At 39.5% G+C, this 23,594-nt stretch overlaps 1 protein-coding gene and 1 long non-coding RNA gene across 11 annotated transcripts in view; one reads left to right on the forward strand and one right to left on the reverse strand.

Moving 5' to 3' along the window:
• The window catches only part of LOC147825942 (uncharacterized), a 122,301-nt gene that overhangs the window by 42,148 nt on the left and 56,559 nt on the right, over positions 1-23,594 (forward strand). The window contains exon 2 of one of the 2 annotated variants that reach the window (XR_015440109.1): positions 21,265-21,344. The exons of the other annotated variant lie outside the window; for it this stretch is intronic. This is a non-coding gene — a long non-coding RNA (uncharacterized LOC147825942). The remainder of the gene's footprint in view (positions 1-21,264; positions 21,345-23,594) is intronic. 2 annotated transcript variants of the gene reach the window in all.
• Positions 986-23,594, reverse strand: part of Smarca2 (SWI/SNF related BAF chromatin remodeling complex subunit ATPase 2) — a 226,474-nt gene continuing 203,865 nt past the window's right edge. For 7 of the 9 annotated variants that reach the window (XM_087184038.1, XM_087184032.1, XM_087184041.1 and 4 more), the window contains one exon: positions 986-22,811. In XM_087184038.1, the coding sequence (XP_087040164.1) occupies positions 22,683-22,811 (129 nt within the window). In that variant the 3' untranslated portion in view covers positions 986-22,682. The remainder of the gene's footprint in view (positions 22,812-23,594) is intronic. The other 2 variants (XM_087184033.1, XM_087184034.1) reach the window with 2 other exon arrangements.

Genomic DNA, 23,594 nt, shown 5'->3' on the forward strand with positions numbered 1-23,594 from the left:
GTGACCGTGTGGTTGGGCAGAGTGTCTGGGGGCAGGACCTGTGTGAGCTCCAGGCTGCTGCACACTGCCTTGCCCTACATGGGTGCCTGGGCCCTGACACTCCCTTGGGGCCGCCCATTGTGCTTGCAGCCCAGGGGCAGCACCATGACGCTGCCGCCACCTCCGCCGCCTCCGCCTCCACCTCCACCTCCACCTCCTCCTCCTCCTCCTCCTCCCCCCCCCTCCCCTCCCCCCTCCTCCTCCCCCCCAGCATGGCAAGCAGCCCAAGCCACAGAAGGAGCAGTGGCATGCAGCCCCAGGGGCACCCAGAGGGCTCCATGCTGCTGCTGGGCCTGCATGCCTAGCAGGAACAACAATTCCTCACCCCACCCACCGGGGCCATGCCCTCTGCATGTTTAACATGTGGCCTTCCCTTTTTCTAAAAAATAATACATATTTTTTTTTTAAAATAACTTTATTATCAAACACACACATACAAAAAACCATTCAAAGAAGAACAAATGCAAGGGGAAAAAAAACTACAATAATATTCAAATACAGTAGATCTCAACCAAAACAAAACTGAAAAGCACTTAAACATTTTTCCATATAACTTAAAAAAGCATCTCAATCACCAACAAGAACCAGAGGATGTGATTTGTTTCAGAAAGATCCCCAAAACCAACATTGAACACATAGTGGTCTGGAAAACAACTCCAGTTAGCTAGCAGACTCCATGTAAGCCAAGCTTCTCCCTAATTTAAATTTCGATGCAGTCATATGACATGCGATGGAAACACAATCCGAGAAAAATGTTATTAGGTAATTTCATCCGTGTGTATCCTTAATTACACTTTCAGTACCTCACACTAGAGAAACTATTCGGTATTTACACATATGTGTCCTATTTATTTCACTTAAGAGGATGGCCTCAATGTGCATCCATTTAGCTATAAATGTCTCTAGTTTCTCGTTCTTTATGGCTGAGTAGTACTCCATTTTATTAAAAAAAAAACCCACATCTTCTTTATCCAGTTTCCAGTTGATGGGCACTTGGGCTGTTTCCAAGCTTTCACTATTATAAACTGTACCACTATAAACATGGGTGCACATATATCCCTGTGGTATGATTCTTTTAATTCTTTTGAAAAGATACCCAGCAGGGGGATAGCTGGGTCAAATGGGACCTTTAAGCCTAATACTTTGAGGCATCTCCATACTGATTTCCACAGTGGTTGCACCAGTCTGCACTCTTACCAACAATGGAGAAGGGTTTCTTTCTCCCCATACCCCCACCAGCATTTGTTATTGGATGATTTCTTAATAGCAGCCATTCTTTCTGGGGTGAGGTGGAATCTCACTGTTGTTTTCACCTGCATCTCTCGAATGACCAGTGATGGTGAACTTTTTTTCATATATTTATTTGCTGCTTTTACTTCTTTGAGTAATGTCTGTTCATTTCAGATGCCCATTTTTGAATTGGGTCTTTGAATTTGGGGGGTCTGATTTTTTTCAGTTCTTTGTATATTCTAGATAGCAGTCCTTTGTCTGAGGTATAGTTGCTGAAAATTTTTTCCCACATTGTAGGTTGTCTCCTAGCTCTGTTGGTGGTTTCTCTTGCAGTGCAGAAGCTTTTTAATAAGATGAGATCCCAGTTGTTTGTGCAAGTTCCTGTGCCACTGAGGTTTTGTTCATAAAGTCTTTTCCTATGCCAATGTCTTCAAGAGTTCTACCTAACTTATCTTCCAGCAAATATAGTGTTTCTGTCTTGATACTTAAATCTTTAACCCACTTTGATCTTAGTTTAGTGCATGGTGATAGGTATGGGTCTAGTTTTGATCTTTGGCAGGTTGAAATCCAGTTTTTCCAACACCATTTATTAAATAGGCTATCTTTCCTCCAATGAGGATGGTTGGCTCCTTTGTCAAAGATGAGGTGGCTGAGTATGTCTGGAGTTGTTTCTGCATCTTCTAATCTATTCCACTGATCCTCGGGTCTGTTTCTTTGCCAGTACCATGCTGTTTTTATCACAGCTTTGTAGTATAGTTTCAAGTTGGGGATTGTAATACTCCCAGCCATATCTCTGTTGCCTAAAATTTCTTTTGCTATTCTGGGTCTCTTCTGGTTCCAAATGAATTTTTGGATTGTTTTCTCTAGTTCTGTGAAATATATTGTTGGAATTTCAATTGGCATTGCATTAAAACTATATAGTAGTTTTGGAAGTATGGCCATTTTCACTGTATTAGTTCTTCCTATCCAGGAACAAGGGTTGTCTTTCCATTTTCTTATATCCTGCTCAATCTCCTTTTTCAGAGTGCTATAGTTTTCAGTGTAGAGGTCTTTTGCTTCCTTTGTTAGATTGACTCCTAGATATTTCATTTTTTTGGATGCTGTTATAAAAGGAATTGTTTCTCTAATTTCTCTCTCAGTGAATCTGTTTTTGTTATATAAAAAGGCTATTGTTTTTTGAGTGTTGACCTTACATCCAGCTACTCTACTGAATCTCTCAGTTAAGTCTAGAAGTCTTTTGGCAGAGTATTTTGGGTCTTCTATGTAAAGTATCATATCATCAGCAAATAATGACAGTTTAACTTCTTCCTTTCCTATTTTTATTCCTTTTTATTTCTTTCTCTTTTCTAATTGCTGTGGCTAGTGTTTCAAGAACAATATGAAACAGGAGTGGTGATAGTGGACATCCTTGTCTTGTTCCTGATTTTAGAGTGAAATTTTTCAGTTTTTGACCACTTAGTATGAAGTTGGCTGTTTGTTTTTCATAGGTAGCCTTAATCAAGTTGAGATAAAGACCTTCTATTCCAATTTACTGTAGGTTTTTTATCATGAACGGGTGTTGGATTTTGTCAACTGCCTTTTCTGCATCTATTGAGATGATCATATGATTTTTGTCCTTGACTGTTAATATAGCATATTACATTTATTGATTTACAAATGTTGAACCATCCTTGCATCCCTAGGATAAATCTTTCTTGGTCAGGGTGTATGATCTTCTTTTTTTTGGTATTGGGGCTTGAACTCAGGTCCTCGTGCTTGTGCAGCAGGTGGCAAAACCACTGAGCTAAATCCCCAGCCCAAAAACTTTTTTTTTTTTTAATAAATACGATGTCCATTTTTTTTTTTTTTTTTTTTTGGTGGTACCAGGGATCGAACTTGGGACCTTGTGCTTGCGAGGCAGGTGGCAGCACCACTGAGCTACATCCCTGTCCCATGATCTTCTTGATGACTCTTTGTATTCTGTTTGCCAGTATCTTGTTGAGGATTTTTAAAATCAATATTCATTAGGAAGATAGGCCTGTGGTTCTCTTTTTGGTTGTGTCTTTCCCTGGTTTTGGAATCAAAATACTTGCTTCCAGGAATGAACTTGGAAGTATTGTTTCCCTTTCAATTTCCTTGATGAGTTTAAAGAGTAATGGCATTAGTTCTTCTTTAAATGTCTTGTAGAATTCAGCAGCGAAGCCATCAGGACCTAGGCTTTTCTTTGTTGGTAAATTTTGTATTACATTTTCAATTTCATTCATTGTAATTAGGGTTTTTAGAATTTCTATATCTTCTTCATTTAACTTTGGCAATTTGTATGTATCTAGGAATCTGTCCATTTCTTCTGTGTTTTCCATTTTATTAGAGTACAGGTTCTCGAAGTAGGTATTGATGATGCTTTGGATTTCTGCTGGATCTGTTGTGACTTCACCTTTTTCATTCTTGATTATATGGATTTGAGTCTTTTCTTTCCTTTTTTTGATAAGTGTTTATTGATTTTATTTATTCTTTCAAAAAACCAACTCTTTGACTCATTAATTTTTTGTATCGTTCTCTTAATCTCGACTGCATTGATTTCTGCTCTGATCTTTATAATTTCCTCTCTTGTATGAGCTTTGAGTTTGTTATGCTCTTCTTTTTCTAGGAGCTTGAGTTTCTGCATTAGGTTATTTATTTGATTTCTCCCTGTTTTCCTAATATAGGTATTGACTGCTATGAATTTCCCACATAGAACTGCTTTCATTGTGTCCCATAGATTCCTGTATGTTGTACTTGCATTTTCATTTACTTGTAGAAACTGTCTAATTTCTTCTTTAATTTCCTCTGTGTCCCATTGGTTGTTCAGGAGGGTGTTATTTAATTTCCATGTGTTTGTGGGAGTTTTGCAGTTTCTTATGTCATTGATCTCCAATTTTATTGCACTATGGTCTGATAATATACAGGGGGTAACTTCAATTCTTTTACATTGACTTAGACATGTCCTATGAGCTAGCATGCGGTCTATTTTGGAGAATCACCTGTGTACAGCTGAAAAGAATGTGTATTCTGATTTTGTGGGGTGGAACACTCTGTAAACATCTATTAAGTCCATTTGTTCAATATCTTGGTTCAGTTCTAGAATTTCATTGTTAATTTTTTGTCTAGATGATCTAATTGTGATAATGGGGTGTTGAGATCCTCCACTACAATTGTACTTGTGCTTATTTGGTTTTTCATGTCCATTGATATTTGTTTTGTATAGTTGGGGGCATTCGTATTTGGTGCATATATATTTAGGATTGTCATCTCTTCCTCTTGGATTCTTCCCTTCACAAGGATGTAGTGACCATCTTTGTCTCTCTTAATTACTTTTGGTTTGAAATCTGCTTTGTCTGCAAATAAAATTGCTACCCCTGCTTTTTTCTGGGCTTCTGTGGCATGGAGAACTGTTTTCCATCCTTTTACTTTCAGTCTATGTACTTCTTTTTGAGTTAGGTGTGTTTCTTGTATACAGCATATTGTTGGATTGGCTTCTTAACCCATTGTGTCAGTCTGTTTCTTTTGATTGGTGAATTGAGGCCATTAATATTGAGAGTTATCATTGATAAATATTGACTCATTCTTGTCATGATGTTTTACTGTTGTTAGCACTTTTATTTCTTATTTTTCCCCCTTTCTCTTTAGTTTCTTACCTTGCCTTGTGGCTTCCCTCTGTTGGGCCTTATGGAGTTGTGATCTTCATTGTCTTTTTCTGGGATATTGCTTAGGATTGTTTGGCGTGCTGGTGTGGTGTTCATGAAATTTCTCAGGTGTTCTTTGCCGTGAAAGTATCTAATTTCCCCATCGATTTTGAAAGTTAATTTTGCAGGATACAACAGTCTAGGTTGGAAGTTATTTTCTTTTAGGGCTCCAGGCTCTCCTTGATTTGAAGGTTTGTGTTGAAAAATCTGCTGTGATTCTGATGGGCTTTCCTTTATAGGTGATTTGTTTCTTTTCTCTAACTGCCTGTAGGATTTTGTTCTTCTGTTGGGTTTCTGGGACCTTGATTATTATGTGTCTAGGTGTAGATTTTTTTGATCATGGCTAGTTGGAGTTCTATGTGCCTCACTTATCTGTATGTCCAATTCTCCACCTCTGTCTGGGAAGTTTTCTACTATTACTTCTGTGAACAGTTTTTTTTATGTCAATAGTACTTTCTCCTGTTTTTTCCAGACTCCTATCAATCTTATGTTATTCTTCCTTGCATCATCTAGCAGCTGCTGGATTGATTTCTCATGGTCCCTTACTACTTTTTAAAAATCTCTGTTTTCATGGTCCTTAACCACAATCTTGTCTTCTATATCTGATATTCTATCTTCAGATTCCCTTAATCTGCTATGCCTGCTTTCAATGGAGTTTTTAATCTCCTGAGTATCTGTTTGAATCTGTTTCATGGATTCCATTTCTTTCTTATGTTGGGCAATCACAGTTTCCATTTCTTTCTTATGCTGGGTATTCGTGACTTCCAGCATGTTTCTAAGCTCATCTATTTTTTTTATCTATTTGTGTTCTAGAACCTCTAATCATGTCTTTCACTCTGCTCACCATATCTGTAGTTATCTGGGAAATTATTTCTGCTTTGAATTTTTCTAGAGCCTCATTTATCTGTTTTGTTACTTCCTGTGCTATCAGTTCAGGGTGTCCAGGTGGTTGATTATCAGACTTTTCCACCTTGTTTTCCCCAGAAATTGCCTTTTGTTGGGTGGAAGTCTGAGTTTATGACTTGCTTAAATGTCTTCTCATTTTTATTTTTGGTACTGTCAGTTATAAGTCAATGAGTCTTAGCCAGTCACAGACCCATGAGATTCAGGCAGATTTCTTGCTCAAGTCCCAAATTGAGCTCCCTGCTCTCCTGCAGGGTTGAACTCTGCAAGCTTCTATTACAGGTTCCAGCTGTCTTTCCCCTGAAAATAGTCCAGGATCAAATGGGAGGTGATGATCCCTCCAACTTACCAAGTACAGTGGCCTGGTGTGCCTATATTGCAGAGATTTTCTTCACTTTTCCAGTGGGCTTCAGTTTTCATCAGGGAGCCTAAGAGAGGCCCTCTCTCTGTTGTTCACTTTTGCAACTCAGGATAATGGCTTTTATGTCCTCCTGTGCCTCTGTAGTGTGGAACCAGGTAGCTGCACAGCCAAGAAGCCAGAGGCAGGGGGAGGGGTGTTGGCTGTTGCTACAGGTGCCTATGTGGCCAAGCTGGTGGCTGGTGGGCCTGCCGGGGGGCGGGGGCAGGGGTTGTCCTCATGGTCTCCTGGATGAAAGTGCATGGGGCAAGCCAGACAAAGCAAGGTGCAGCCACCCGGGTCTGACTGCAAGGCCAAACTGGTGGCGGATAATGTGTCATCATTTTGATGTGGTGTATGCAATTTTCAGCAGCCCTTTCATCAGCCCTGCCTGCTTCACTATGCCTAGTTACACTATGAACCCAAGTTCTCACTTTAAAATTGGAAACCACCCTTTACTGGCACAAAATGTTTCACTCTTATCACTCACTGATGGATTATCCTTTACAAGATCTGCATTTAGAGTCCTAACTTTTTCACAAATTACAGACTCAGGGTATAACCTGCCATCATTTATCTTTCACTTATCGATAAATGCCTTTCATTTATCTACACTAATAGCCTTTCTACCTTGGCTAACATTGTTGATTGTGACTTACTAATATGAGTACCACCTTCAGCAATACTAGCTTCCTTATGCAAATCTTTTCTCTGCAAGATTGTCAAGATGGTGGATTTTCACATGCTGTACATATTAGTGAGATCAATCACACAAATGCCACTCTCATTTCTCCACAATTTCCTTTTTCTTTTCAATTGTGATTGCTTTCTTTACCTTCCTTTCCTTCCTTAGTTTCTTTTCTAGCTTTTTGGGGGCCATTTTGATAGCACTAATTGTAGCAATTATACAAAGCACTGACTAAAATCATATCCACAAACACTCACATCTGGGCTCAGACAGACCCTTACGAATGCTTACAATATGCTTTTCTGGCATTACAAGTCTTTGTTTACAAGTGCACAAGTAGCTGACATTTGGGCCATAACTCAAGACTGTGGTCATAAGTTTAAGGTAAAATTGTGGTCATAGCCCAAGTTGTAAGGTGGGTCATAACTCAAGGGTCCACCATAGTTTTTTTTCCTATTGTGTCCTTATCTGGTTTTAGTATCAGTGTAATTCTTGCCTTGTAGAATGTGTTTGAAAAAATTCCTTCCTCTATTTTTGGAATAACTGAAAGAGAGTTGGTATTAATTATTCTGTAAATGTTTGATAGAATTTGGCAGTGAAGCCATCTAGTCCTTTTTCTTTGGTGGAATATTTTTTATTCTTGTTTCACTGTCACTACCTGTTATTGGTCCATTCAGATCTTCTATTACTTTATGATCTGGCTTGCTAAGGTGAATGTGCTGAAGAATTTGTCCATTTCTTCCACATTACCAAATTTGATGGCTTATGTTGTTCATAATAATCTCTAATGATCTTTTGAGACTTCTCTCTTCTTAGTCTAGCTATGGGTTTGTCTGCTTTGTTCATCTTGTCAAAGAGCCAGCTTTTTGCTCTGTTGATTTTTTGTATTGTTTTAGTCTCCATTTTACATTATCTTTTTCCTTCTATTAATGTTGGATTTAGTTTGTTCTTATTTTTCTAGTTCCTTGAGATAAAGTGATAGGTTATTTGAGATATTTCTACTTTCGTGATGTGAACATTGTAAACATTTGAGATATGTTTACTTTTTTGATGTGAACATTGATTATGAACACTGCAGTACTTCCTTCTTAGTACTACTTTTGCTGTGTCCTTTGGTTTTAGGTATGTTGTATCTCTATTTTCATTTGTTTCAGAAAAATTTTAAATTTCCTTCTTGATTTCTTTGATCCATTGGTTATCTAAAATAAGTTTTTTTATTTACATATATTTATATTTCCTAAAGTTTCTCTTGTTGATTTCTAGCTTTATTCCACTGCAGTCAGTAAAGATAATCAATGTGGTTTCAACTTGCAAAAATTTGTTGAGATTTGTTTCGTGGCCTATCTTATGTTCTATTCTAGATAATGTTTTGTGTGCTGATGAAAAAAAGCCATGTATTTGGTAGCTATTGGATGGAATTTGGTAGCTGTTGTGTACGTGTTTGTTAAGTACATTTGGCCTAGGGTGTAGGATGTTTCTGTACTGATTCTGTCTGAACTATCTGTCCACTACTGTAAATGCAGTGTCAAAGTCCCCAACTGTAACTTCTTCATATATTTGAGTATTCTAATATTGGGTGCATATATGCCTAGAATTGTTACTATCTCTTGCTGAATTGACTCTTTTATCATTATATAATTAAATCCTTGTCTCTCTTTGCTGCTTTTGAGTTAGTTTCTGTCATTATCTCTTTGAATAAGCATTCTACTCATTGGGTATCTGATATTAGTATGGCTATGCCTGCCTTCTTTTGACTTCTACTTGAAAGAATATTTTAATTCATCCTTTTACTGTTACTCTATGTGTGTTCTCAGAGATAAAGTGAAATTTTTTGTAGAAATGTGTAATTGGGTCTTATTTTTAATTCATTCAGCCACTCTCTTTTAATTGGGAAGTCTGATTCACTTATATTCAAGGTAATTATTGATAGGTAAGGTCTTGCCATAGCTATTTTGTAACTTATTTTCCAGGATTTTTTTCTTTTCTTTCTTTCATCCTCCCCTTCTTATAGTCTTCCTTGTTGTTTAAGAGAATTACCCTTGTAGTGTGCTTTTATTCATTACTCACTACTTTTGGTTTATCTATTATAGATCTTTGCTTTGTGGTGTTTATGAAGCTTACAAAAAACATCTTTTGGTTATAACAAGCTATTTTGAAATTTAGCACCTTATAAACATGATGATAAGAATAAAAACAAGCAAACAAGCGAATAAAAGAAAACAGAAAACTCTCTAGTTGTTTCATTCTTCCCTATATTTTGAATTTTTGATATTCCCTTTGACATCTTTCTATACTGCTTATTAAACATTAATGATAGGCAGTTTTTAAAACTTTTGTTTTTTAGCTTCATACGAAAGACGTGAATAATTTATGCACTATGCTTATAATATTAGAGCATTCTAAATTTGTATAATTACTCTCACAGTAGATTTTATATTTTCCTGTTTTCTTTTTATTCAACACCTCTCAATTTAAAGAACTTCCTTTAGCATTTCCTGTAGAACAGGTCTGGTAGAAATATATTCTCTCAGCTTTTGTTTGTCTGGGAAAGCCTTTAGAAATGAAAGGTAGTTTTGCTGCTACTCTATTCTTGATTGACAGTCTTCTTCCCTTCAGTAATATCAGAATCTCACCCCACTCTCTCCTGGCCTGCAAGGTTTCTTCTGAGAGGTCACCTGTCAGGTGAACCGAGGCACTCTCTCTATTATTTCTTTCTCTTGCAGCCTTGAGAATCTTCTCTTTATCTTTGACCTTTGAGAATTTTGTTTTAAGATGTCTTGAGGAGGACTTGAGTGTTCTCAATACAGATTACTGGTGATTCAGTTTCCAACACTCTATTCTGAGTACCCTAGTTGAGGTTATGGTTTCCTGAAAGCACAGTGCTTGTTGGCAGGCAACATCAACTGGACATTGAAGGATCAGATATTTATTCCAGTTTTCCTAATCTGGCTTTGCTAGTGCTTGTCTTTCCAGAAATTCCAAGGAGATTGCTTATTTTCTTTAATCCTATATTTACTTCCATTGTTTCAGCTGAAGATGGTACCCACACCCAGGCTTGTCAGAAAACTGCTGTTGATGTGTTGTCATCGTTTCAGTACAAGAGGGTAACCCAAACCTCAGTATCTCCCAAATACTCTGTTGGTGCCTTGCTCAGAAAGAAACAGGGCATAACCTAGACAGAGTTGTTTTTCTCTGCAAGCCTCTCCCTGGGTTATGCTTAGATTCCTCTTTTATGGCCAGTGTCACCATAGATGGACAAATCCCAAGCTCTTGTTTCACATCTGTGACTACCAAAGCTTCCAGGCTGTGCCATACCCTGAGCTCACAGTCCACCAAGACTAGCACAACCCTGGGCCAGGACCAAGACCTTCATTTCCATGGGTTTCCTATCACAGAAGTTGGCTTATGGACCAAGACCATTGCAACCAGTAACAAGTGATCCTAGCAGGAATAAGAGCCCAGAGCCTTGTGTCTTCCCTGGCACTGGCACTATTTCAGAGGCTCCTTCCATGGGCAGGCCTGGGGATAGTGGCATTTAGTATCCACTCTCTGCTAGGTTTCACCATCCCAACACTAAGTTTCAGGGTAAAGTCTCAGTCTCCTTACCTTATCTTTCACCACCAAGTGAGGTCTTGTACCACTCTGTGTTGTCCAAGTTGAGGTAGTGTTGCTAAAGACAGTCCCTTGGTCACTTGGGATGATGCTAAGCTGGCTTGTGCCTGACACTTCAGCTGTAAGCCTCTACACAGTCTCAAGGTTACCCTGAAGTTTGTCACAGGTAACAGTGATGCAGACTGAAACACGAGTCTGTCTCACCATGACACAGGTCTCTGCCTGATGCTGGACAACTTTAGAGTTGAGTTGTGAGCCCTGGGCTGGCAGAGCTGTGTTGCCTGAGGTTGGGGAGTGAGTGATGGAGTTTGGAGACCACCAAAACTGCTGCTAAGTTGAGCCGTACTGGAGTTTTACAGCTGCAGGGGCCTGTACCGTCTCAGGAGGAGGGAATGTGTGCCCCAGGCCCACTTGAAGGCTAGAACTGATGCAAGAGAAACTCAGGTCTGTTCTGCAGGTGCACACGTCTCTACCTCATGCCAGAGTTGATCCAAAGACTCTGTCCATGAGCTCTAGCCTGTGTGCAAGGCCCTCAGCTTCTACTAGGTGCTTGATCTCACTGTCATAGGTCTGGCACTGGGCTCTGAGACAAGGCTCTGTGCTAGGTTTTATGCCCTATTCCAAGCAAGTGAGCCATGCTCCCTACTTTGCCACCAAAGGTTTGAAGAGGGATGGTGGAGGCAGTCAGCATTTGTCCTAAGTTCCAGTGGCTGAGTCCATAAGCTGATGGTAGGTGTCATGAGGTTTTGCCCAGCAATAGGTTTTACTGTGGCAAGCCTGGTTCTGGGTTTCAGGTCTTGGTCTGGACTTAATTCTTTCTCCCTCCCCTGTGCAGAAGGTGTCTCTGTCCATGCTGAGCTGCTTTGAATTGGTGGAGGCATGATACAGCAGCTCTTCCAGCCTTGTTCAATGTGGGTTTTCATTTTACTATAATAAAAGCAGGTATTATGGTCTCCTACCAAATTCTCCTAGTTTGGCACATGAATAGCTGTTCAACTTGGTGTGTTTATTAAGAACTCGGCCACCATCTCGCTCCAGCAGCCAGGCTTGCTAAGCACAGGTATTTAGCAGTGTTGCTTAAATCTGTTTTCATTATTATCCTGGCTACCATTTCCCAGGAGTCTTTTAAGACTTTTTTTTTCCTAAATTGCAACCCCCATAGATTATAATACCACAGATACACTGTACAATCAGAATTTTGCATCTGTGTGTCCCATGTCCATAGTACAAATGTGGATTGAAAATATTTGGGAAAAATATTTGTACTGAACCTATACAGACCTTTTTCCTTGTCATTACTCCCTAAGCAGTACAGAATAACCATTTACATAGCATTTTTATTGTATTAGTTCTTATAAGTAATCTAGAGATGTTTTACAATATATGGGAGGATATATGTAGGTTCTTTGCAAATACTCTACTGTTTCATAGAAAGGACTTGAGCATTCTTATATCCTTGAGGGTTCTGGTAGCAATCCTCCACAGATACTAAGAGATCACTGTATGTGTGTTTATGTATGGCATGTATGTCTGTGTTTTATACATAGAAAAGTAAGCTTTTGTCACTGTCTTCCTGCCTTCAACCAATTTTTACCCACTAAGGAGCAGTGGTCCCCATTGAAAATATATGATCTAGAAACTAATAGCTTTTAAAGAATTGTATATAACGATAAAAATAACACTTAGTACTATTTGAGATTTGGAAGTGTTAAAAATTTATTCTAGAGACAAAATGTCAGTGTCAGCATAACAGTGCAAGTACAAAATTACACTCTGTGGCCACTGATCCACTCAGTTATGTTGTTAGTAGTTTATAGAAATAACTAAGAGATAACATTAATTGATCAGAGTGCTGTCACATGTGACAGTCCCCTGCTGCTAGATTAGTATCAAGAAGTATAAATGTTTACTTTCCTGGCAAAAGAAACTACTTCTATGGTAAACAATTCCCAATTACACAATCATTATTTCTTATTTTCCACTATTAATAAAATTGATACTGTTTCTTTCTGATGGAGTTTTGTGCCTTCTGGTGAGGTCTGATCACTTTATTGTTACTCACTAGCTTAATAAAAGTCTTAGCATGAGTTTTAACCTAGAGGGGGACATTTATTCATCTATAACCTAGAGTAGTCTTTATTATTATATATTTTCACTTTCACTTCACAACTATGAAAACCCTCAATCCTTCATGAGATATTTAAATATAAAGCCTTATAAATAAGTTGGGGACAGAAGTGCAGGACTTGGGAGTTCTCACTATTCCTTTGTTACCTTAAGTGTCCCCTCCCCAACCAGCAGCTAGTTCTAGTACCATTCCTGATGCTCACTTGGCTTTTCATCTTGAGCAAGTCACTTAACCCATCTACACCTCCACTTACAGAACAGAACCCTAAAGGCCTCCAGTAAGAATAAAAATACAAAATTATTTTATAAAAGTAAAAATGTAATAAACAGATGAAATGGCAGCTTGCTGCCATTTAAGAGGCACTCAGTCACCTATGTTTCCATCACTGCCCTTAACATACAGAGCCTAAAGATGAGTAAAATACTCATCTTGCCCCGAATGAAATCCTGTGGAAGGCCCTCTTGCCAACAAGTCTCACTGGTGGTTTTCACTACATGTGAATTCTTGTCTCCTCAGAAAGAGAATGGTGGATAAGCCATTCAGATGGGAATCAAGTAAGAAATGTTCTGGCACTCTGGGTATTGTACCCAGTGTGGGGCTGGGGGTATAGTTCAGAGCTGTCACTTTGGCTTTTGAGTACCAGCTCATCCTCAGTGCTACTATATATAATCTGAGGAACCTCATCATCTGCATGTAGTTACAGCTGATGGGTGCCTTTGCCCACTGGCCCCAGTTGAGCACTGCTGAGTCCTTCATTAGAGAGTAATCCCCTTTGAGGGCCGGCACCTGGGGGCTCCACAGTGGGCCCCATTTCTACCTTTATGATCCAAAGGAAACACTGAGTAGTGGAAAGAGGAAGTGAATGACAGGCACTGAACAGGGACTTAGAAGGAGAAATCAGCACAGCCAGCATCTCAGTGCCAGTGCCATTCTCTACCAGCTGCACTGTCTTCCACCCTCACAGGAAATGAGCAGTTCTCACTTTTCCTCTGGTTTGTCTGTCAAATCCTGCTGTCATCCAGAGAAACAGGACTGATGCTTTTTTAGCAATCTGATATTTCTTTGCTCTACTGCCCTCAAAACTTTTCTTTTTCTCTAAAACGTCCCATGGCAGTGACTTTTGGGACTCTCACTTAGCACACATAGAAGTGGAGTGAGAGTGCATTAAGATGAATGTGCTGCCAGAGCACACCGGGCCTGAGAGGGCTGAAGATTTCCCTGGCTGCTCTGGACACTGTGCCACAGTGATCCGTTACCAACAGCCCCCACTGTCAAGGGGAGGAAAGTTGATCAGTGCCCTGCCTAATTCAGCAGTTGCAGGCTTTAAAGCACATCTGGGAACACCAGAGAGGAAAGCCAGACACACAGACTGGTTTGGCTGAAAGAGTGGCTCACTAAAGAGCCACCTGAATCACCTAAGCCTTGGGGTAAACGAAGTTTGCTGTAGGAAGCTCCACTGGCAGGAGTTTCCATGAGGCCTGCCAGCTGCCTTCAAAACATTTTCCTCTCCTTGCAATGAAAAGGCAACATACCGTGTGCTACACTCCTAAAAATGCGAGCAGTGCATTCCAGCCAATGGAAGTAGTGGGTCTCCCAGTCTCAAGCCCATCTGTGGTGGAGCTTTTCAAAATCCCGCACTACTGGTGAGATGAGACAGGCCAGCTGGTTAGAGCTGGAGCCAAGAGATGGGGGGTCTCAGCCTGGTCGATGGCTGTAAGACCATTGTGCCTGTTTTTTAATGATGAGCGCTTCAGCACGAGCAGCCTGTTTTCTACATGTTTTAAAGTTCAGCTCCTCTTAATTGACTAAGATTAGCCAGACCTATGTAACATGAAATAAGAAGCTGGTAGAAGCTATGTCCCAGTTATTTAATGTTCTTGAGAGAATTCAGCATGTCACACGAAATCCCAGGAAAGTGCACTGATATGGCAGTTTCACGGAGCTCAAAGACTCTTCACATTAGACTAACTGGCCAAGTGTCCTCTACATTTCATTTTTTTAGAGATCCCAGTTGTATCTGTCATTATTTTTACAATGGCAGCCCCTTGCGACCCTGATTTAATCATTAGGATCACATTTTTATATTATAGATAAATCTTGCGTAATCTTGACCACATTTACAGTTGGCTCTTGACCTAGGCAACTTTAATAACGTTGTTAGAAGCCAAAAGCCTCGTGGAGAGGTTGCAAGTACCTGTGATACGTATCAGCAATGATAGCTGTGAATTGAGCCCAAAGCCACCACAGTCTCTACCCTACTATTTCACAAAGGGTGACCTGTTCTAACTTCTTTCTGCATTCTCAGCTGGCCTTCTACCCTCTCTTCCCATTGACAATGAGGATGTGAACACTTCCTTCCAATGAGGTAGCACTTCCTCAGCTCCTATGCCCCACCTTGAATTACAACAGAGTAGAGACTGGAACATTTGCACCTCAGCTTCAAAGTGTTTATATCTGCTGATGGAAGAAATTAGTTTAAATTGATGCCAAAATATAACCTCAATATTGGAATGCATGGAAACTACTTAACTAATCAGGATACATCACTGCTGCTGATATTCAGTATTGGTTCATAGGAACTGTAGGAAAGCCCTGGACTGGATGTGCCTATGTATCAACATATTGGAGCCTTTTAGATATGGTTTGGCTCAAGAGCAGAGTTTCTCAGCTTGTCTTCTGTAATATCGGAAAATTTTGTGTTAATAGGCATTCCTTATTTTTTTTTATCATACATTTTATTTTATTTTATTTTTATTTTATTGGTACATTTTATTGGTACAGTTTAGGTATACAATTCATTTACATTTATCATTGGGTGTTTGTACCTGTACATGATGTATCTTGGTTCTTATTTTTTCTCCATTACCTGTGCACCCTTCACTCCCTCCACCCTTCCCTATTTACATAGATTTCATTTCCATTTTTTTTTTTTCTTTTCTCATAGTTTTTCCTTTCCCTCTTTTCCTTTCCCCTTCCCCTCCTTTCACTCCTTCATCTTTGGACCTTTTTTCCTATTTCAAATTATCAATTATTCATTTTAATCATTTCATTCCTTATTAAAAACAAAACAGAGGGCCAGGGATTTAGCTCAGTGGTTCTGCCGCCTCCCTTGCAAGCACAAGGAACGGAGTTCAATCCCCAGTACCAAAACCAACAACAACAACAAAACAGAAAGGTTTGATGGTCCAACAGGTTTGGGAACCACAGAATACCTAAGGTCCCTTTTGGAGGTTCTCTGTGAAAAGTACCGTAGTAAAACCCTCAAAGATCCCACAGTAAAGAAACTTCCTTTTACAGAGCATTCTTCAAATGCATTTGACCCCAGAATATTAAAAATGTAACTGTAGGAGTTGATGTGAACAACTGAGGGTGGATGTGAGCCCAGATTGTTAAAAGAAGTTTATCCTTGGAGTGTGCAGAGACACTGAATTTAAAGTGTGGTACTGCTAGCGTTTATTGCATTTATACTTGCATGTTCTGTGCCAAAACCTATGGCCTCTCTATGTTAATCCTTAAAGCAATCCCTTTGGGAAGGTCTTACCCACACCCAACTTTATAACTGAAGAACAGAGGGATCACATAACCTGCCCAAGTTCACGAAGTCTTGAATGAATAGAATGAACATTGGAGTCCAGGCCTTGCTGTCACCAAAATCTGTGTTCTTAATCAGGGGGAGAAAAAGCCCTCTGCTTACCTGTGAAACTTTTTCAGACCATTTGTGAGAATGTAGAAGGAAGTTAGCAAGAACACGTTGCTTCAGGCCTGCCTTGGTAGAGATTTGAATACGGGTGTGATACTCATTGGTGGATTAGTTCACTGATGAGTTTACAGCTAAGTGTGATGTTGGGAGGAGGTGGGTCACTAGGAGTATGGCCTGGGAGGGTCTATCTTCCACCCTCCTCCCTTGATCTCTCTCTCTCTCTCTCTCTCTCTCTCTCTCTCTCTCTCTCTCTCTGCTTTCTTCTGCCACAGCATGGACTGTTTCTCCTCTGCCATGCTTCCCTGCCTTAATTCCAGCCAACCAAGCCCCAGGACCTCTAAGAACTGTGAGCCAAAATAAACTTTTCCTCTTAGAGTTGTGGGTGCCAGGTAATGTGCCTCAGGGATGAGAAAGTAGCTAAGACCTGGGCTTCTATTGTCCTTCCCATTCTGAAGAAGCAGAGGCTCTAGTTAGAGTATCAGAATGAAGATTTTTAATTGCTCAAAGCATCATTGCTTGCCAAGAAACTGAGCAGTCGCCTAGCTCAGTGATACTACAGTGTGGTCCCAGAGCAGCAACAGCATCATCCGGGTACTTGACAGAAAACCAAATCCTTGTCCCTATCCCAGACCTCCCAAATCAGAATCTCTGTCAGTGGAGTCCAAAACATTGTTTTTACAAACCCTTCAGAAAATTCTTAGGTACTCTGAAATTTGAGAAGCCTTGATCTAATTAACTCAAGTCTCTCATTTTTATACAAAGAAAACTGTATCTTAGAGAGGTCAGGTGATTTACTCATGGTCCAGAAGTAGAGGCAGATAGAATGTATAACTTAGGTTTATCTGTCCAATACCTATTATCCAGTACCTATTTTCTTTTGGAAACAGTACCCAGCTTTTCTTTGGGGTATCCCCACCTTCTTTTTTTTTTCTACCTGGTTTGGATGGAGCTCACCTGATGTTCCCAGAAGGTAGGGTGAAAATATAACCCATTGTGGCCAAAGAGGGTAATTTATCCTAATTTCGACACCAAACTGGCCAGCCACAGATCATGTGGTCTGTTCAGGATTTGATACATGATTGACCCAGGCCTATGAGATTGTGTTGTGAAAATTCTATTGGAAGTCTGAGAAAGAGGAGCTTTCTTTCCACTGAAATTGACAGCTGTAAAGATGTAGTTTAAACAGTCTGGGTGCCATGAAGCCTGTGCAACAAAAAGTCCCATTCCATCAGGATGGTGCATCTGGCCATGTTTGCATTGTTCTTGAGCTCTAAAACCTTGAATTGTACCATCAGCTCAGCTCCAGGCACCTACTTAAACAGACAGAAGGAGGCTTAGCTCATTGTTTTATGATGACACACTTCTTTACCACATGACCTTCTCTCCCTGGCTTGAGGATTATATGGAGTTTACCAAACATGAAAGTAATAATCACTGAGCACTAAAAAGCCAAAAATATGGGCTTTGATGGACATTGTTAAGTCTTTAGGTGGTAATTTTTAACCAGCCTGGCCAAGGTATCTTGTCTGCTCCATTGAACAGAAGTATGGGTGCCAGGTACTATGAGATTCCCTTAAACACATTATAGAAAGCAAGCAACAGTTTTAAGGCTTTTGTGTTAGTCACCTATGTTCAATATTACATAACTTATAAACATCCTCCCAAATAACAAGATATCTTCACTTTGAAATAAAAGAAATCACCAGCTCTGTTTCCTTTATGATCAGTAAGTAGTCTGGACTCTAGGAAGCTATTTTCAAACCTCCTGGAGAACTATAAGAACAAATTTGTTGAGCATGATGTGCTTGGTGCTATGGTAAGATTTTGGTAGGTATCATTTTAATAATCTAGCAATAGCACTTTGAGGGACCAAGTATGTTAGCTGGAATCCCATGAGCCCTCACTATATGACAGGCACTGTTTTGAGTGCTCAGCAATGCACTTAAACATACTAACTCATTTTCTTCTCCCAGCCTATTGCAAGGTTACATAATAAGTGCAAGGGTTATGTAAGTAGGGAGACATTTCAAATCCTGGCTAACACAGAGGTTGTTCTCTTAGCCATTGTATAGTACTACTTGTGAGATGTCAGTACAGGCAAATGAAACTGGCAGGAAGAGAAACAATTGATCAGTCTTTTTTTTAGCACCCTCTTCAGGTCAGTGAACCAAATATGTTATAGGTTAGAGCCCTACACCAATAAAAATAGGTGCTAAAAATCAGTGATATCTAATTTCTTTTGGGTCTACTCTAAAACAATATGTTTTTCACTCCTTGTAAAGCAGTTAGACTCCTGAAATTTTTAAGAGCATTTCAGAATTGAGAGGCTGTGTGGGATATGAAATTAGGAAACTTGAAACTCCAAATACATGGGCAGCATGTTGTATTTATCTGGATTGTTGGCTTATTTAGAGCAGATGTTAGAAGACAGGGTCTATGAGAAATGATTGTGCTCAGTTCCCAGAAGTTGCCCCCCAATATCTTCAGATATGAGACCTTGTTTCAAGAGTATGAGAAAGGAAGGAAGGTCTGTTCATGAAAACTTTGCTTTGGGTTTGGTCTGATATTGAGGGCCATTGCCCTGCATTGTGGAGGTCATATGACCCCTCCAGAAACACCTAGCTGAGACTTACAGCAAATCCATACATGATAAAAAAAAAAAAAAAAAGAACTCAGCTTCAGCCCAGGATCTAAATCATTTAGCTAAAGGCACTTTCCACTTATAATAAGATTTTGAACTTTATTTTAATCAGCAGATTTTTCCTTTGAAAGGAATCAAGTTTCCCTCTGGTGCCTGCTTCCTTTGTCTTGTCAGGCTCTAAGAGAAGAAATAGGATTCTCTGAATAAAGCCATTGCTTAAGGAGTAATTGACTGATGCCTGTTTTGGATTTGATCTGCTAAGCTGATAACCTTGTGGGTTAACTTAGAGAATACAAGAATGTGAAGAATGTGTGGTTTTTCAAATTTGGTGATCTAAGCAAAGGAAAGATGGTGTAGTATGGTAGCAATGTTCTTCAACCCTGCTGTGTTTGATGTTCATGTTATGAGTCACTAAATGCTTTTTTACTTTGGACAAATTGTTTCAGTACCCATAGATTCCACCACCTTCATTATAACCTAGTGCAGGGATGGTGAACCTTTTAGAGTTTTTGGTGATGCAAACAGCCTGCTGTGGCACCTGTGCCATTGGTTCAACACAGCTGTCCTAGTAGTTCAGAAGAGCACTTTGGTACAATGTCACTCCCTACTAGAATTTCCAGTTCCACTAGCAGGCATTCCCTTCTGAGCTCATCTTTGTTTTATATTCTTGTAAATAGGATACAGAAAAAGCAGTTCTTTCTTGACTTTTTAATTGACAAAACTGTGTGTATTCATGAGATAGGAAGTGAAGTTCTGATGATAGAAAAATGGTTGAACTAATCAACACATCTATTACCTCACATACTAATGTTAGCATTTATCATTTATTTGTAGTGAGAACATTTAAAATCCATTCTTTCTGCAGTTTTCAACAAGGCACAAGTCTTAACTATAGTCATCATGTTCTACAATAGATCTCAATTCATTACTTATCTAACTGAAATTTTATACCTTTTGACCAACAGCTTCCCAGCCCCTCCTCATCTTCAGACCCTAGAACCTCCATTCCATTCTTAGCTTCTGTGGTTCAACTTTTTTCAATGAAAATTGACATCGACATTTATTCAAATGTATCATTTTTATATATCTTTTTGGTTTGGGTTTTTTGAGACGGGCTCTCACTATGCAGTTCAGACTGATCTTGAACTCATTATGTAGCCCAGGCTGGCCTTGAACTTTCAGTTATCCTCTTGCCTCAGCCTCCCAAGTGCTGGGTTTACAAGTGTGCACCACCATGCCCTGGGCTATAATTTTTATTTTCATTGGTACAGATTTGCAGTACAGAAAGGTTATATTCCTTGTGGGGAGTTGGTACATGTACATAAAACATCTTAATTTTTTTTCATCCCCTTCCTCTCTATAAATGAAATCTTGTGGTATTCATCTTTCTGTGCCTGGCTTACTTCATTTAACATAGTATGCTCCAGGTTTTTAAAGTGAAATAATATTCAATAATGTATGCATACTGTATTTTCTTCATCTATTTACAGACAATTTCAGTTGATTTTATACCTTGGCTATTGTAAATGCTGCATGAACACAAGAGTGTAGCTTTCCCGTCAATATATTTTAATTTCCTTTGGCTAAATACGTAATAGTGGGATTGCTGGGTCATATGATAATTCTTTTTTAAGAACCTCATCCTATTTTCTATTATGACTCATTTACTTTCACACTAGCAATATGCAAACATTTCCTTTCCTCTACATTCTCACCAACACTTGTTACTTTGTTGTTTTTTCAGTAATAGCTACCCTAACAGTTGTGTGGTGAAATTTCACTATGGTCTTCATGTGTATTTTGATTTTGATTAGGGGTGTTGAGCATTATTTTTCATAAAATTATTGGCCATTTTATATATGTTCTTTTGAAAAATTTCTTTTCAAATTCTTTACCCATTTTCTAATTTTTTTTTACTATTGACTTATGTGAGTTCTTCATATATTTTGGGTATTAATCACAGATATTTTCCATTCCATAAGATTTCTTTTTTAGTTTTGTATCCTTTGCTGTATAAAAGCTTTTTAATTTGGTGCAATCCACTTGAGCTCATCTTTGAAATAATGAACTTTCCCAGATATATGATAAACAAAGGAGGAGAGGAGGGGAAATGGTAACTATCATTGAAACTATAAAGTTTACAAAGCTTAGTGCATAAAATGCTGACCTGATGGCCTATGACACCTGTTGTCACTGGATCATTTGACTTTCCCATATTTCTGTAGGTGGATGTTGGAAGAACCAATGACAGCATTTCAAGTACTCTGATCTACTAATATTTCCATCAGTATACTGCGGAAAGAAGGTATCATCTTCAACTTCCATATAACCCAGTTGGATTCTGTTTATGTGCTTGCAGTAGAATCTCCCCAGAAAGTTTAAGTTGAAAGGATTGGTACAAACCAGAACTGGGGTCTCAGTGGTAATCCTTAGGAGACCATTCTGTGTCTTAACTCCCTTAAAACTATGATTGGAAATAATGCATTCTACACCCAAGTTTACTTATGTGAAAGTCTTAAAAGCTTAAGAATCCTTGGTTCAATCTAGCACAGTAGTATAGCCTAGCTACCCTCTCATTGTCTACTTCTCTTCCCATGGCTTCACAGTTCTTCTGCTTTCGCTGTTATATTACCTTATCTTCCTCTGTTATCCATCATAGTTGCCAGTTATTAATGTTTCTCAGTCCTAAGAACACTGGTTTATTTGAAACTTTAGTTTATTCATGATCCCGACTCTTTCATATGACCAGAAGCTTCACTACTTCTTCTGCCTGGTTCTTTTCATATTTTTCAATCCAAATTCACAGGATCCAGTAATTGTGTATCTGGTTTTAGTATGAACATAACTTTTTAGCTCAGCTCACCTCATAAGCCAGTGTCTTGTTTGCATATACCTTGTCTTTGAATCAGTTGCCAATTCCAGGTTCAAACAAATTACTTCAGATGGAGCATGGGGCAGGGAGATAGCTGACTTCATATAGAACAGGAGATGTTTCCAGCCTTGTCCAGAACCATGAGTACAGAGGAGATTGTAGGGCAAGGTGCCTAGTTCCTGAGTGGACTAGGAGGAGCACGTTTAGAGAATGTAGGTATTATCCACAAAGCAGGGACCCCCATGTCATCAGATGTGTCGTGTACTGGGAGTAAAAGATTAAGATGGAATTCTGTTGTAATTGAGTGAGTCATACCTCGTATAGTTAAAGAGGAAGAAGGTGATGATGGGAAACTAGAGGTGGCGATTATAAACTACTGTCTTCTACAAGTATGATGGTGCAAGAGAGAGTAATTCAAGGTGATTGCCATGTTGGGAGAAGGCTTAACTGCAGTGTATATTTGAGGATGAGGGTCTCAGCATGTTACTCAGTGACAGAGCCCTACTGAAGATGAGGCAAAACTGACGGTGTCTTTCAAGTGCTTCCCTCCACAAGGCTTTTTCACACATTTGTTAGTTTACCCCATGTCCTCACTATGCATCAGGCACAGTGCTATGCTCTGGAAAAAAATAATAATGCCTTCCACCAAAACAAAACCAAGAAACTAAAATCCATTTTCCACTCTCCCTTCTCTGAATTTCTTCTCCCAGCCCAAGTCCAGAGAAGCTGCTCCTGCTCACCTTTACTGAGTAGCTTTCCAACTCCATCACTTCATTTTAACGAGGGTTGAGGAAGTGCTTTGCATCCTGCTTCTGGCCTTGGGTGCAGCCCCCAGCAGCCTGATGATTCTGCGCTGTAGGAGAGAGGGGGTACCCAGCCATCCCCTTTTGTGCTCAGTGCCTGGTAAGAGAAGAGGGCAGAATGAGGCTATTACTCTGCCCAGTTTACATGACTGGCTTTATAATATGCCATGTAATTTTCATAGACTAGAGGATGGGGGAGAGGAGCTGCAGCTCTTGTAAGCTCTCCTTGGTGTCGCTGGAGAAATGAGCCTGAGTCCTAAGATGTGAACTTTAACCTAATTCTGTTCTGCCCTAGTCCTGGGATATCAGAAAAGCGATTTAAGTTTCCTCACCTGCTAAATGGAGTCAGTAAGATAGAATCTGAGCACTTCTGTTAGAAATAAGCTAGACGGTGACTTAGAGATTAGCTCAGTCAGAATGACCATATCCTCAGTCCCCAAAGGCTGAGGGCATTCTTGGTATTTTGGGTATTGAGGAAAGTGGAGACCAAGCAAGTCCCACTCCTAGGGAGTTATTCCTCACCTCAAGAATTGCAGCTACCCACAAACACTGGAAGGGATTATAACAGGGGGACATTGTGCTGCCGAGTACCAAGCAGCCCAGGTATGAAATCTGGTGTGGGTGTGGATTTTCAAACCTATTCTCCAGACAACAAATCTATTCCCATGGATCGCAACTCTGCGTGATTCAATCAGATGAGGATGTGAGGCTCCTACTGTTTTTTTCTTTTCCTTTAGTCTTTAATTGTCAAGTAGGAGTAAAAACTCATTGCCTTGGCATTGTAATTGTTCCATCCCTGAAAATTGGGTTATCGTGTTCCAAAAGACAAGTTTTCTGAAGGAAGATTTCTAAAAGAAAATGTACAAACTTACTGGCCTTT

This window comes from Heterocephalus glaber, unplaced genomic scaffold (genome assembly GCF_053883595.1).
Source record: "Heterocephalus glaber isolate CG9 unplaced genomic scaffold, H.glaber_assembly_v1.0 deba00001481, whole genome shotgun sequence".
In the NCBI taxonomy this organism is placed as follows: domain Eukaryota; kingdom Metazoa; phylum Chordata; class Mammalia; order Rodentia; family Bathyergidae; genus Heterocephalus; species Heterocephalus glaber.